The sequence below is a fragment of the Balaenoptera borealis genome (assembly GCF_965194805.1).
Source record: "Balaenoptera borealis genome assembly, chromosome: 3".
NCBI classification, from domain to species: domain Eukaryota; kingdom Metazoa; phylum Chordata; class Mammalia; order Artiodactyla; family Balaenopteridae; genus Balaenoptera; species Balaenoptera borealis.
This window is the reverse complement of record NC_138866.1, coordinates 104,866,620-104,883,600: the sequence shown is the minus strand read 5'-3', so window position 1 is coordinate 104,883,600 and position 16,981 is coordinate 104,866,620. Positions and strand designations below refer to the sequence as shown.

At 35.0% G+C, this 16,981-nt stretch overlaps 1 protein-coding gene across 9 annotated transcripts in view; it reads right to left on the bottom strand.

Moving 5' to 3' along the window:
• TEX9 (testis expressed 9) overlaps positions 1-16,981 on the bottom strand; it is a 224,665-nt gene that overhangs the window by 74,713 nt on the left and 132,971 nt on the right. For 5 of the 9 annotated variants that reach the window (XM_082388153.1, XM_082388152.1, XM_082388151.1 and 2 more), the window contains 4 exons: positions 16,319-16,548; positions 16,126-16,217; positions 7,304-7,367; positions 5,439-5,518 (listed from right to left, as the gene is read on the bottom strand). In XM_082388153.1, coding sequence (XP_082244279.1) covers positions 5,439-5,518; positions 7,304-7,367; positions 16,126-16,217; positions 16,319-16,548 — 466 coding nt within the window. The remainder of the gene's footprint in view (positions 1-5,438; positions 5,519-7,303; positions 7,368-16,125; positions 16,218-16,318; positions 16,549-16,981) is intronic. The other 4 variants (XM_082388155.1, XM_082388154.1, XM_082388158.1 and 1 more) reach the window with 2 other exon arrangements.

The window sequence follows — 16,981 nt, the reverse complement described above, 5'->3', positions numbered from 1 at the left end:
TAGGATAAACCCTAGGAAAAACACATCAAGACACATATTAATCAAACTAACAAATATTAAATTCAACAAAAAATATTAAAAGCAACAAGGGAAAAACAAAAAATAGCATAAAAAGGAATCCCCATAAGGTTATCAGCTGATTTTTCAGCGGAAACTCTGCAGGCCAGAAGGGAGTGGCAGGATATACTTAAAGTGATGAAAGAGAAAAACCTACAACCAAGATTACTCTACCCAGCAAGGATCTCACTCAGATTCGATGGAAAAGTCAAAAGCTTTTCAGACAAGCAAAAGCTAAGAGAATTCAGCAGCACCAAACCAGCTTTACAACAAATGCTAAAGAAACTTCTCTAAGAGAGAACACAAGAGAAGAAAAAGACCCACAAAAACAAATCCAAAACAATTAAGAAAATGGTAACAGGAACATACATATTGATAATAACCTTCAATGTAAATGGATTAAATGCCCCAACCAAAAGACACAGACTGGCTGAATGGATGCAAAAACAAGACCCATATATATGCTGTTTACAAGAGACCTATTTCAGACCTAGGGACACATACAGACTGCAAGTGAGGGGGTGGAAAAAGATATTCCATGCAAATGGAAATCAAAAGAAAGCTGGAGTAGCAATTCTCATATCAGACAAAATGGACTTTAAAATAAAGATTATTACAAGAGACAAAGAAGGACACTACATAATGATCAAGGGATCATTCCAAGAAGAAGATATAACAATTATAAATATATATGCACCCAACTTAGGAGCACCTCAATACATAAGGCAAATGCTAACAACCATGAAAGGAGAAATCGACAGTAACATAATAACAGTAGGGGATTTTACACCCACTTATACCAATGGACAGATCATCCAAACAGAAAATACATAAAGAAACACAAGCTTTAAATGACACAATAGACCAGATAGATCTAATTGATATTTACAGAACATTCCACTCAAAAATGGCAGAATACACTTTCTTCTCAAGTACACATGGAACATTATCCAGGATATATCACATCTTGGGTCACATATCAAGCCTTGAAAAATTTAAGAAAACTGAAATTGTATCAAGCATCTTTTCTGACCACAACGCTATGAGATTGGAAATCAGTTACAGGAAAAAAACTGTAAAACACACAAATACATGGAGGCTAAACAGTGCGCTACTAAATAACCAAGAGATTACTGAAGAAATCAAAGAAATAAAAAATACATGGAAACAAATGACAACAAAAACATGACGACCCAAAACCTATGGGATGCAGAAAAAGCAGTTCTAAGAAGGACGTTGAGAGCAATTCAATCTCACCTCAAGAAACGAGAAAAATCTCAAATAAACAATCTAAGCCTACACTTAAAACAACTAGAGAAAGAAGAACAAAGAAAACCTAAAGTCAGTAGAAGGAAAGAAATCATAAAGATCAGAGTAGAAATAAATGAAATAGAAATAAGAAAACAATAGCAAAGATCAATAAAACTAAAAGCTGGTTCTTTGAGAAGGTAAACAAAATTGAGAAACCCTTAGCCAGACTCATCAAGAAAAAAAGGGAGAGGATGCAAATCAATAAAATTAGAAATGAAAAAGGAGAAATCACAACTGACACTGCAGAAATACAAAGGATTATAAAAGACTACTACAAACAACTATATGCCAATAAAATGGACAACCACAAAGAAACGGACAAAATCTTGGAATGGCACAATTTCCCAAGACTGAACCAGAAAGAATTAAACAGACCTATCACAAGTAATGAAATTGAAACTGTAATTAAAAATCTTCCAACAAACAAAAGTCCAGGACCAGATGGCTTCACAGGTGAATTCTATCAAACATTTAGAGAAGGGCTAACACACATCCTTCTCAAACTCTTCCGAAAAATTGCAGAGGAAGGAACATTCCCAAACTCATTCTACGAGGCCACCATCACCCTGATACCAAAACCAGACAAAGATACTACAAAAAAAGAAAATTACAGACCAATATCACTGATGAATATAGATGCAAAATTCCTCAACAAAATACTAGCAAACAGAATCCAACAACACATTAAAAGGATCATACACCATGATCAAGTGGGTTTTATCCCAGGGATGCAAGGATTCTTCAATATACGCAAATCAATCAATGTGATACACTATATTAACAAATTAAAGAATAAAAACCATATGATCATCTCAATAGATGCAGAAAAAGCTTTTGACAAATTCAACACCCATTTATGATAAAAACTCTCCAGAAAGTGTGCATAGAGGGAACCTACCTCAACATAATAAAGGCCATATTTGACAAACCCACAGCAAACATCATTCTCAAGGGTGAAAAACTGAAAGCATTTCCTCTAAGATCAGGAACAAGACAAGGATGCCCACTCTCGCCACTATTATTCAACATAGTTTTGGAAGTCCTAGCCATGGCAATCAGAGAAGAAAAAGAAATAAAAGGAATACAAATTGGAAAAGAAGTAGTAAAACTGTCATTATTTTTTGATGACACGATACTATACATAGAAAATCTTAAAGATGTCACCAGAAAACTACTAGAACTAATCCATGAATCTGGTAAGGTTGCAGGATACAAAATTAATACACAGAAATCTCTGGCAATCCTATACACCAACAACAAAAAATCAGAAAGAGATATTAAAGAAACACTCCCATTTACCATTGCAACAAAAAGAATAAAATACCTAGGAATAAGCCTGCCTAAAGAGGCGAAAGACTTGTACTCAGAAAACTATAAAACACTGATGAAAGAAATCAAAGATGACACAAAGAGATGGAGAAATATACCATGTTCTTGGATTGGAAGAATCAATATTGTGAAAATGACTATACTACCCAAAGCAATCTACAGATTCAATGCAATCCCTATCAAACTACCAATGGCATTCTTCACAGAATTAGAACAAAAAATCTTACAATTTGTATGGAAACACAAAAGACCCCGAATAGCCAAAGCAATCTTGAGAAAGAAAAACAGAGTTGGAGGAATCAGGCTCCCCAACTTCAAACTATACCACAAAGCTACAGTAATCAAGACAGTATGATACTGGCAGAGAAACAGAAATACAAATCAATGGTACAGGATAGAATGCCCAGAGATAAACCCACACACATATGGGCACCTAATTTACAACAAAGGAGGCATGAACATACAATGGAGAAAAGACAGCCTCTTCAATAAGTGGTGCTGGGAAAACTGGACAGCTACATGTAAAAGAATGAAATTAGAACACTACCTAACACCATACAAAAAAATAAACTCCAAACGGATTAAAGACTTAAATATAAGACTAGACACTATAAAACTTTTAGAGCAAAATATAGGAAAAACACTCTTTGACATAAACCACAACAAGATCTCTTTTGACCCACCTCCTAGAATAACAGAAATAAAAATCAACAAATGGGACTTAATTAAACTTAAAAGCTTTTGCACAGCAAAGGAAACCATAAACAAAAAGACAACCCTCAGAATGGGAGAAAATATTTGCAAATGAAACAACAGACAAAGGATTAATCTCCAAAATATACAAACAGCTCATGGAGCTCAATATCAAAAAAACAAACAATCCAGTTAAAAAATGGGCAGAAGACCTAAATAGACATTTCATCAAGGAAGACATACAGATGGCCTAGAGGCACATGAAAGATGCTCAACATCACTAATTATTAGAAAACATGCAAATGAAAACTACAATGAGGTATTGCCCCATGCTGGTCAGAATGGTCATTATCAAACAAGCTAGAAACAATAAATGCTGGAAAGGGTGTGGTGAAAATGGAACCTTCCTACACTGTTGGTGGGAGTGTAAATTGATACAACCACTATGGAAAACAGTATGGAGGTTCCTAAAAAAACTAAAAATGGAACTATTATATGACCCAGCAATCCCACTGCTGGGTATATACCCTGAGAAAACCATAATTCAAAAAGAGACATGCACCACAATGTCCACTGCAGCACTACTTACAATAGCCAGGACATGGAAACAACCTAAGTGTCCATCGACAGAGGGATGGGTAAAGAAGATGTGGCACATATATACAATGGAATATTACTCAGCCATAAAAAGAAACGAAATTGAGTTATTTGTAGTGAGGTGTATGGACCTAGAGTCTGTATACAGAGTGAAGTAAGTCGGAAAGAGAAAAACAAATACCGTATGCTAATGCATATATATGGAATCCAAAAAAAAAAAAATGGTACTGATGAACCTAGTTGCAGGGCAGAAATAAAGAGGCAGACATAGAGAATGGACCTGATGACATGGGGTAGGAGGGCAAAGCTGGGGTGAAGTGAGAGTAGCATCAACATATATACACTACTGAAAGTAAAACAGTTGGTTGGTGGGAAGCAGCAGCATAGCACAGGGAGATGGGTTCGGTGCTATGTAATGACCTAGAGGGGTGGGATAGGGAGGATGGGAGGGAGGCTCAAGAGGGAGGGGATATGGGTACATGTGTATGCATATGGCTGATTCACTTTGTTGTGCAACAGAAACTAACACGGTATTGTGAAGCAATTATATGCCAATAAAGATCTATTAAAAAAAAAAGGAAAAAGAAAAAATATATTAAAAACAGAACAGTCATATGATCCAGCAATCCCACTTCTGGGTATTTATCTGAAGAAAATGAAAACACTAATTTTTTAATATATATGCACCTCCATGTTCATTGCAACATTATTTACAATAGGCCAGATATGGAAACAACCTAAATGTCCATCAATGGATGAATGAGAAAAGAACATGTGCCTTTATATATATATATATATATATATATATATATATTAAAGTATTATATAAAATAATATTTATATATATATGTAACTATTACTGAGCCATAAAAAAAGAATGAAATCTTGCCATTTTGACAACATGGATGGACCTCGAGGGCATTATGCTAAGTGAAATAAGTCAGAGAAAGACAAAGGCAAATAAGTGATCTCACTTGTACGTGGAATCTAAAAACAGACAAATAAAAACAAGCCTGTAGATACAGAGAACAGATTGATGGTTGCCAGAGGCTGGTTGGTTGGGAGCAGGCGAAATAGGTGAAAGGAGTCAAAGGGTACAAATTTCCAATTATAAAATAAGTAAATCATAGGGATGTAATGTACAGCATGGAGACTATACTTAATAATACTAATGGCATATTTGAAAGCTGCTAAAAAAGTAGATCTTAAAAGTTTTCATCACAGGGAAAAAAGATTCTGTAACTATGTATGGTAATGGATATTAACTATACTTACTGTGGTGATCATTTCACAATATATACAAATACTGAATCATTGTGTTGTACACCTAAAACCAATATAATGTATGTCAAATATACCTTAATTAAAAAAAAAAAAACAGAAAACAATCTTAAAGCATTTACCCAGTAAAAAGAAAAAGTTTTTAAGGTGTTTGGGAATTTAAGTCTTACCTTAAACTGTAATCATCTTCCTCTTCATATGATTTAATTTGTGTTGAAATAGACTGAGATCGTACTTCTTGCTGATCTCTCTAGTTAAATAAAACAAAGTCATATAGGAAAATAACGCACAAAACTAGGATATATTCAAGTGCCTTTCTGATCATTAATTATTTCAGAGTTGTCCACAATTTCTATAAAATCAAAGCACAGAATTCTAAAAGCTATGGCATCAAAATAAGATCTGGTACAATGTAGTTTCACCCTTTCATTCATTCTTGGTTAAAAGAGTCAATTCTAAGGCAAAATTGTAAGAATGCCAATGCCTTTATATGATCTTAGCTGACTCCTGCTTCCCAACTACATTAGAGCTTCCATCTTCTGTAACATGCAAAGGAAATAAGGTTCACAAGAAGTGGAAACATAAATCCATTTAATGGATAGAAAAACTTGTCTCAAATCAGAAAAACTTCAATGTTAAGACGACCACATAGAAATGAAAGTGCTAAAAATGAAGCACTAAGAGTGAAAGCTTTTGGAGAAGACGTATTAATATGAAAGTGAAAAAACAAAAATTCAATGTGGCAAAAGTTATATCCATTAGAGGACTCTGATCAGAATACATAATGAATCCCTCACTCTAGTATAATGTTGAGTTTCTGAACATTATTTTCAGAAAAATTATTTTCCTGCTCTTCAGACACTGACAAAAACTAAAAGATGTAATAAAATGTTTATTTTTTAGTAAAATATTTAATTACAAATGCAACTAGTAAATCTGTAACCATTATCTAAATATTACTTGAAATGTTTGTTATATATGTTTCTCATTCCTAAACCAACAAATAATGATGGATCTGTCTAAGACATTAAAATATTGCCTATTCTTCCCTGCCTCCATCAACTCCAAAGTGGGGTGGGGGTGGGATTTAAATGAAAGAGAATTATAAATGAATTAGAATAAAAAATTTAAAAAGTTTGAAAACAGCTACTTTATTCCTCTAAGGAATATAACTATATCCTATCAACTAATATTGGGAATGCTGATACTTAGGGACGGATGCTTAAAGTAGGAATAACCAATTTGGTAGCCAGAATGGGGCAAATATGCTTACATTGTCTAGTGATGTAACCTCAGTACATTTTTCCTGACTATAAATCGGATTATGGTCTAGCCCTAAGAATCTGCGTTACATCCAACTGCAGAGTTTAAGAAACAGGTTACTATCTGAGCATTAATGGTAGTTGTGAACCTTTATTCAGCTTCTGTCCAGAGACCATTTTATTTCTATCCTTACTGAATTACCAGTACTAATTCTATATAGCTACTTGCAAACATTAATCTTAAAATAGTGGGAAATACTATTAAATATTAATGTTCCTATTAATTAGATGATTGGAATATCTAAATGGAAAACACTTTTTCAGTGGCTTTCAGAAAACGTGTGCTGGGCTTCCCTGGTGGCGCAGTGGTTAAGAATCCGCCTGCCAATGCAGGGGACACAGGTTCGAGCCCTGGTCTGGGAAGATCGCACATGCCGCGGAGCAACTAAGCCCATGCACCACAACTACTGAGCCTATGCTCTAGAGCCCGTGCTCCGCAACAAGAGAAGCCACTGCAATGAGAAGCCCACGCACCACAGCGAAGACCCAATGCAGCCAAAAATAAATTAAAAAAAAAAAAAAGTGTGCTTATCAAAAACATATACATGCCTGTATACACATACTTATGCATATATTGATGTTCAATTTATGATAATTCATTGAGCTGAATATTTATGCTTTGGGCACTTTTTTGTATGTATGTTACACATCAAATTAAAAAGTTAAAAAACTAGCACTTACATGGAATTACTATTAATTGTACATTCACTTACTATTACTTCCTCAGCTTGTCGAACCAGATCAGCCGTTTTTGCCTCTAATTCTGCATTTAAACGCCTAAAAGCAGAAAATAATAATTGTGATAGACTGAAGATTGTAACACAAAAATGAAAGTAATTAAATTTCAATAACTACAATTTAGCTAATCAATAAATGCCAAAACATACATATGACATTTTTGTTACAAAGCTTATCTCCAAATCCCCATGATCCTTCTTCTTTCTGGTGGAAGTTCAAACCATGTAACTCCTAGCCTCTCCCTGGCCATTACTTCAGGTGGAATGGTTTATTTGGGAAGAATAAACTGGGTGGGTTCAACTCAGTTCCACTCTCCATGTCCTTGGGATCAACTCCAATTGGGAACAGGAGTGGGGTGGGGTGTGGAGGGGGCTGATTTCATCAGGGGTGTTCAGGTGACTGGGGAGGTATATCTGGGGTTTAGTGAGCTGACCTGAGGTGGCTCATATCTCAGCTACATACTTCAATATCAGCTTCATCAGGAATACAGGTGATTACTTCGACCTACACCTGCCACTCCTTTTTTTTTTTTCAATCTATTTGGAATCTAGCAAAGAATAGGAATACTATTTAGTCCAATTAAGACTGTAAGAATAGCAATGCCATTGAGGGAAACCATTTTTAAAGAAAAAATTGCTCATCATCCTACCACCATCATCCAATCATTTTTAAAATTCCCTTCTAATTTTCATCTGTAAGCACACACACAATTTTGTACTGTTCTGCCATAACAATACAGATGGAATATATTTATCTCTATATAATTTTTATAATTAGTGCCTTAAATGGCTATGAAATATTCTAGAGTTGAAGTTAACATAATGTACTAAACCTAAACCATTCCCCCTGTTAGCTGAAGTCCCCTTCTCAGTTTTAAAGGTTAACATTATAATAAACATCTTCAAAAGCATGTAACTTTTAAATTCTATTCATAGGTCACATTTCTAGACTATCTAGGCTCTTCTGAAGTTATATGAAGAAAATACGCAGAGCAATTTTTAAAATGAGATACCTTGTTTTTTTAGATATGTGATTCAGAAGTACCACAAACCAGTGATGACTCCCACCCCCAGGAAGAAAAAAAGCAGCATCATATCTCTTCTTAAAAAAGTCTGATGTTTTAAGAAATATTTTTATATCTTAGGATGAGTTAATCAAAATAAAAATATCTAATAAAAACTTAAAGTTGTATTCAAGATGCCTTTACCTGATTTTTCAAATTTCCTTAACAAGAACCATTAGAGGTTTCTGGTCAATAGAGCAGGCTGAGATAAATCAAAAGGCTATTCTTCTGCTCCCAAACCCATAGAAATCCTGGATAAAATATAATGAAGGAAATATTGCTAAACTTAAACTCAGGAAAGGAAAATACCCTGGCACTAAAAATGAAGCACCAACTCAAAATGAGAGCAGTAAACAGGAACAGAAGCCAGAACAGCTTAACAGCTAGAAACTGATGCACATGAGAGAGTCATGAAGGGCTACACCTGTGAACCACAGACCACAAAAACACTACCCATAACCTTAGGTGAATGGAAATGAAACTAGAGCCATGTGTGGAAAAGATTCCCTTGTGAGTAATCAGAGCACACAGGAGTGTAGTCCAAGTTCATCTTACCCAGATGGTACAGGGACACTATGCCAAAACTTTAATATAGAAAGCTGGCTTAGAACCAGTGAAATCTCTGATAAGCTAATAAAGTTAAATGCAAAACCACCCTTAGAGATTTACTCATCTAGAACACATGCAACTCTCTCAGAAAGCAAACCCTACTAAAGATGTCTTCACAAAGGTAACAAATTGCATTAAGAAACAAGTGCCCAGGAGGGACAATCAACAGATTGTTATGTCTTTCCTTCTACTAACTTTGGGTTTTGTTTGTTCTTCTATTTCTAATTCCTTTAGGTGTAAGGTTAGGTTGTTTATTTGAGATTTTTCTTGTTTCCTGAGGCAGGCTTGTATCGCTATAAACTTCCGTCTCAGAACTGCTTTTGCTGCATCCCATACAATTTGGATTGCTGTGTTTTCATTTTCATTTGTCTCCAGGTATTTTCTGATTTCCTCCTTGATTTCTGCAGTGATCCACTGGTTTAGTAGCATATTTTTTAGCCTCCACATGTTTGTGTTTTTTGCAGTTTTTTTCTTGTAGGTGATTTCTAATCTCATAGTACTGTAGGTGGAAAAGATGCTTGATATGATTTCAATTTTCTTAAATTTACTGAGACTTGTTAGCTAGCATGTGATCTTGAAAAGAATGTGTATTCTGTTGCCTTTGAATAGAATACTATGTATTCTGTTTGGTCTAACGTGTCATTTAAGGCCAGTGTTTCCTCATTGATTTTTCTGTCTGAATGATCTGTCCATTGATGTAAGTGGGGTGTTAAAGTTCCCTACTATTATTGTGTTACTGTACGTCATGTCTGTTGTCATTTGCACTATGTATTTAGATACTCCTATGTTGGGTGCATATATATTTATAATTGTTATATATTCTTCTTGGATTGATCCATAATCATTATACTACAAAGCTACAGTAGCCAAAACAGTATGGTACTGGAACAAAACCAGACACACAGATCAATGGAACAGAATAGTGAACCCAGAAACAAACCCACACTTATATGGGCAATCTATGACAAAGGAAGCAAAAATATACAATGAGGAAAAGACAGTCTTTCAATAAGTGGTGCTGGGACGACTGGACTGTTACATGTAAAAGAATGAAATTAGAACATTTTTTCATAGCATATTCAAAAATAAACTCAAAATGGATTAAAGACTTAAATGTAAGACCATAAACCATAAAACTCCAGAAGAAAACAGAGGCAGAACACTCTGACATAAACCACAGCAGTAATTTTTGGATCTGTCTCCTAAGGCAGAGGAAACTAACTAACTAAATAAATAATAGGACCTAATTAAATTTATAAGGAAAGGAAAGGAAAAGAAAGCATTGACAAAATTAAAAGACAATCTACTGAATGGGAGAAAATATTTGCAAATGATATGACCAACAAGGGTTTAATGCCCAAACTATATAAATAGCTCAAACTACTCAATATCAAAAAAACAAATAACCTGGTTAAAAAATGGGCAGAAGACCTGAATAGACATTTTCCCGCAGAAGAACACAGATGGCCAACTGGCACATGAAATGCTCAACACTGTTAATCATCAGAGAAATGCAAAGCAAAACTACAATAAGGTATGACCTCACACCTGTCAGAATGGCTATCATCAAAAAGACCACAAATAACAAATGTTGGCAAGGATGTGGAGAAAAGGGAACCCTTGTGCACTGTTGGTGGGAACGTAAATTGGTGCAGCCACTGTGGAAAACAGTATGGCAGTTTCTCAAAAACTTAAAGATATAACTACCATATGACCCAGTAATTCCACTCCTGGATATATATCCAAAGAAAATGAAAACATTACTCTGAAGAGATATATGCACCCCAATGTTCATAGCAGCATTATTTACAATAGCCAAGATATGGAAGCAACCTCCATGTTCATCAACAGATGAATGGATAAAGAAGATGTGAGATATATCTATCTATCTATCTATCTATCTATATATCTGCATACATATCATGGAATACTATTCAGTTATAAAAAAGAATGAAATTTTGCCATTTGCAACAACATGAATGGACCTGGAGGGTATTATGCTTAGTGAAATAAGTCAGAGAAAGACAAATACTGTGTGTTATCACTTATGTGTGGAATCTGAAAAATGAAGCAAATAATGAATATAACAAAACAGAAACAGACCCATATATGTAGAGAACAAACAAGTGGTTACCAATGGAGAGAGGGAAGGGGGGAGGAGCACAATAGGGGTAAAGGATTAAGAGATACAAATTACTATGTATAAAATAAATAAGATACAAGGATATATTGTACAGCACAGGAAATATAGCCATTATTTTATAATAACTTTAAATGGAGTATAATCTATAAAAGTTTTGAATCACTATGCTGTATACCTGAAAATAGTATAATGTTGTAAATCAAGTATACTGCAACAAAGCAAAAAGAAAAATGACAAATATTTGAAACTTGAAGAATATAGCGAGAAACATAAAACAAAAGACAATACTTTTTTAAAAAAGAGATAATGCTGAGAATGTTCCAGAAATGACTAAATATAGGGACCTCAAGCAGAATTAAGAAAACAAATCCACACCTGTACACATCATAATGAAACTGCAGAACTTCAAAGACAAGGAGAATGTTCTTTAAATTACAAAGCAAATATTTAAAAAGAAGAGAGAAAAATAGTCTACCAGCATGACTATCTTAAAAGCTGGCAGTAGATGCCTTATCAATATCTCTAGATTCCAATGGACAATGAAATGGTATCTTTAATGGACCATCGGGAGGTGGGGGGGCAGGGACTAGCCATTTCAAGTTCTATATTCAGCTAAACAATCTTTGAAGAATAAGTGCAAAGTAACAAAATTTTCGGGTAAGACTGGAGAATTTAAGACTCCAATTTTCATACAGAGAAGTAATGAATGGTCTATGCTTCAGAAAAGAGGAAATTGAACCCAGAAAAAAATGCAAAGAAATGAGAAAACACGATGATAAATCTAAATTAGTACAGAATATGAAAATAACAGGTAAGGGTATTCAAAGCAAAGGGGAAATAAGTATTATATAACTTGACAAATGACGGAAACCAAGTTAAAGCATTCTAAGGTCTTTCCAAACCAGTAAAGGAACAATAAAGACATAATGAAAACTCATTCAACCAACAAAAGACAGAAAAAAAAAACCAAAGAAAAGGCATAAATAGAAAACAAAAATAAGACGGCCCAAACAACTTCAAATTAATAAACAAAATAATGTAAATAAATTCACTCATTAGAAGGCAGAAATTACCAGACAATATAAAAGAAATGCTCTTCATAAAGCTAAATGACATAAAAAGTTTGAGAATAAAGGAATGAAAAAGATATAACAGACGCTACATAATAACAAAAGGAATTATTCATCAAGAGGATTTAAATAAATCAAACAATATAGCCCCCACACAAAATTGGACACAATTATAAGGAGAAATTTTTAAATCATAATTATAGCTGATTTCAGTACATCTCTAACAGAAACCAATACAGCTACTAGAAAAAAAAAATGGTGATGATACTGATGTTATGGACAGCAACATTAATTAGCTTGATCTAAGATATGAGTCAACAAATAGTGAATACACTTTCTATCAAAGAACACACAGAATATTTACAAAAATTCAACATGTACCTGGTCACAACTAAGTTTCAAACATTTTTGAAAATCAATATTATATACATTCTCTGACCACAGTACAATTAAAAATAAATTATAAAATAACAAAAATAAAACAAACAAGCAAACAAACAGATGCTTGGGAACTACAAAAACACACTCCTAAAATCATCACTATGAAAAATCATAAAATATTTAAAACTAAATAACCACAAAAGAAATATATATATCAAAACAGATACTGAAAAACCGATACGCTGTGGTTGGAGAGAAATATACAGAAATTAAATGTATGTATTAAAAAATAAGAAAAACTAAACTAAAAAAAGAAACTAAAAAAAGAAGAAATAAATCCACCATTAGAAGAGAGAGAAATAATAGAGATAAGACTAATCAAAAAAAAATTTAAATCACATAGATTAGCAATAAAACCAAAAGCTAATTCTGTGAAAAGACCAATAAAACATATACACCTCCCAGCAAGACTGACAGAAAAGTCCCCAAAAGAAGGTGTGTATAAGGTTACAGATACAGTCAAGACTTAAAACATAAGAGCATAATTAGAATAAATGTATGTTAATACATTTTAAAACATACATGAAGTGGACACTTTTCCAGAAAACTAGCAAATAACCAAAATTTATTCTGGATGCAAAAATTATTAAAGAAACTGCATTCACAGGCAAAAAAACACACCCACACTAGACTCAGTTTCACAATTTTAATCAAAGGGCAGATGATCTCTGATTACAAGAAGCTTCCAAGAACAGACTAAAACGAAAAAGGAAAACTATTCAGCTTATTTTATGTGGCTAGGATAATAATCACATCAAAATCAGAAAGGCAAAGAGCTAGAAAAAAGTGCAAGACCAATTTCATTTCTGTTTATAGATGAAAAATAACCTCCATAAAATTAAAGCAATCTAATCCAGGGGACTTTAAAAGAAAACAAGAAATCTGCCTTTGTAGTTCAGTATGTTAAAACATTAAACGAGGGGGTGAAAAAAATTTCATCGCCTAAATAAATTTGGGGGGGGGAAAGCTTTGTTAAAATTTAACATTCATTCAAAATACAAATTAAGGGTATAATACTGCATATCAGCTATCCTTAATTAAAAAATAAAGAATTAAGGGAAACAGCGTCCTTAAGCCTGATTAAAAAAATACCAAAACGCTACAGCAAACCTCAAATGTAGTGATAAATTATTAAAAGTGGGCTCCTGAAAATCATAACTAAGATAAAAATGCTTACCATTACTTTTTCTATTTCATATTGCACTGGAAGTTCTAACCAGATCAAGAAAAAGGATGCAGAAGAAATTGTAAAGGGACAAAACTATCACAATTTGCATATGATATAACTGTCTTTATAAAAAACTCAACGGACTCTGCAGAATAAGACAGTTCAGCAGAGCTGACAATCTATATAAATATAGGTCTAGGATCAACATACAAAAATCAGTAATGTTTCTATACATATAACCAATTAGAAAATGTAGTAGAAAAAGAGCCATTCATTATAGCAAGAAAAAACTATAAGGTACCTTGAAAAAATTGTACATGCAGGACTCTTATGTAGTAATATGATAAAATATTATTAATGGATACCCAAAACACCCACATGTAAATAGAGATATATCACATTCGTGGAAGGGCAGATTCAACAGCATAAAGATGTCAGTTCTCTGCAAATTAATCTATAAATCCAATGTAATTGGCATTTATGGGCAAGAAGTTTGGGGGAAGGCTTGCCCTTCCAGTTATCAAGATCAATTAAACCAGATGTCACGTAATCTTATTGTTTAGCTCTCTGGTTTTATGATATACGCACAAGGCATGGAATATCTATTGACTTGAGTGATCAGCATATTCCTTGGTTTACTGTCTCATATAGTGATTATTTCCTCCAACTATTTGACAGGAGCTGATTGTAAAAGATTCTGGATTGGGATCCCTGGAAAGTGCTGTGTTCATTTGATTAAAACAACATCCCCATATGCTTACCACCAAGACAACATGTGGCAAAATACTCTGTTATGAACTCATATTCTTGCCTATAAGGATGGCCAGACATTTCATCCTTACGCATAGTGCTGATCACAAATTTCAAGCAGTGCCTGGGAGCTACTCTGTTCAAACACCTCAGATTTGCACACCTCAGAGTGCATATAACAGAACAAGTAACAACTGGGAGTCTTTACCACAAAACTTTTGCTAAAATAGAATAGTCCTTATAGATGCCTGACTTTGATCAGGACCATACCCTTAATGAAGGGCCAGATGCAAATAGATCCTTAAATAACCAAATGAATTAACCTAATCAGTGCATGTATTTAGCGCTATCTGGTGCATGGTAAAGAAAACAAATGTTTTGGGTTGAAAACAGCTGATTCAGAGCTGTATATGAACAACAGAACCATTGATTAAGTACACTCATACTTGAATAATAGGCCCATTTCATCAAGCAGTGGAAGATCACTGTTTCTACATGCAAGTTGACACGTGTCTAGTTTATCTAAAGAAAGTACACTTCAGTTTTAACTCTAAACATGCTTTAATTTTAAGTACAGATCATTTGGTAACTCTATGTTAAACCATTTGAGGAACTGCCAGAATCTTTCCCAAGTTTTAAATTAAATTACGTTAAATTAAAAAGGTGAATTTTTAAAATATAATTTTTTTGGTAAGGGTATATACGAGGGCAAATAAAGGACATGGTCTCTGACCTTGTGGAACTAACAGTCCAGTGGAGGAAACAGACAAAAAGTAAACAAATGAATTTACTGTAACAAGTTATGCTAATTACAACGAAAATTTAATTACACAATTAAAACAGAGTAATGGGGAGCCTACTTGTCATAGTCAAGAAAGGCCATTCTGGTTGGCAAAAAGGAGAGAGGTCAAGATCACACAAGAGGTAGGAGCCAGGTGTGACAGAGCTTTTGAAGTGCAAATGGAAACCACTGCAAAGTTTTAGACAAAGGAGTGACAAGATAAAATTAAAAGATTACTCTGACCGCTGCATGAAAACCGGGGGATGAAGAATGGAGTGGTCCAAGAATGAAAGCACATGTTGTCAGGATAGCTGTAATTACACTGACAGCAGATAAGGAAGGAAAATCCTCCCAACACCACCAAATGCGGATGAGAACGGTAATTCCAAATGCCCTGAGAAACATGCTTTCAGTTTAGAAACCAAACCTAAAAGAAATTTACATACGTAAACTCTAGGAACTTGAAATTAAGTGGAATTCCTCTAACTAGAAACTGAACTATTCGTGGCAATTCCTGCTATCCAAACTACTTCTAGCGGTATCGTCTCGCTGACGAACAGGTTTACTCACTTGGGTTAAATTTTCGCCCACTTTCAACAGCTACGAGGTCGCAGCTCAAGTTAAAAAGATAAAGAAGGGCAAGCGAACGGGATGATAAACTGCTGGACAGTGAATGGTCCCAAAGATCCAGTCAGTCACCAGGAAAAGTATTTGTAAGCAGCCTCATTTAAGTGAAAGAAAGAAGGAAAAGCTGAACCGCCAAATTTCTTACTTATATTCTTCCTCCTTGGCGAGGAGGTCCCGACGAGGTGTGGAAGGTTGCTGAACGCGTGGTGGAAGCGGAGTCCCTGAAACGCCCCGTCCCTGTAAAAGAGACACTTTCAGACCCAAAGTTAAATGAATTCCAGTGTCCGCAGGACCGCCCGAAACCTAGCTGCTACCCAGCAGTGTAGAGTTGAACTAACCTTAAAACTTCGCCCCGCCATCTTTCGCGGCCGCGACGCCGTTACCGAGGCAACGACGCATCTTCCCGCGAGAGTTACGACAACACGAGCGGCCTCCAGCCGGGGGGGCGATTCTGTCCACGCCCATACTGTTGGCAGAAAATAGCGCGAGGCTGCGGCGGGGCTGAGAACTGGGGAGTGGGCTCTGCGGCTTTTCCGCCCTTCGCCGGTAAGCGCTAACGTCTGTCCTGCTGCAAGAACAGAAGAAGCCGAAGTAGTGCGTTGATTTATAAATTCTTAAGTTGGCGATGGAGGGGTTTCAACCAAGGAAGACAGGTCCATCTCTAATACTCAGTAGGAAGCAAGCTAGTAAAGCTCCTCCTCTGTTGTGGTTTTTCCAAACTAAGTGGCCAATTTGACCTACAGCTGTTTTGTTTAAAACGAACTATTTAGTGGGATTCCAAGTTTTGACTTCTCTCATTTATTTATAGCATGGTTAAAAGCTCAGGCTCTCAAGGCAGTCGTCTAAATTCATGTCCTGGGTCTGCCACTTACTAGCTTGGGCAAATCATTATCTTAGCTACTTCATCCGTGAAGTGGGGGTAAGAATAGTGCCCATCTCACAGAGTTACTATGAGGGGTAAGTGCATTTGTGCTTAGGATTGTGCCTGAACACAGTAAGCA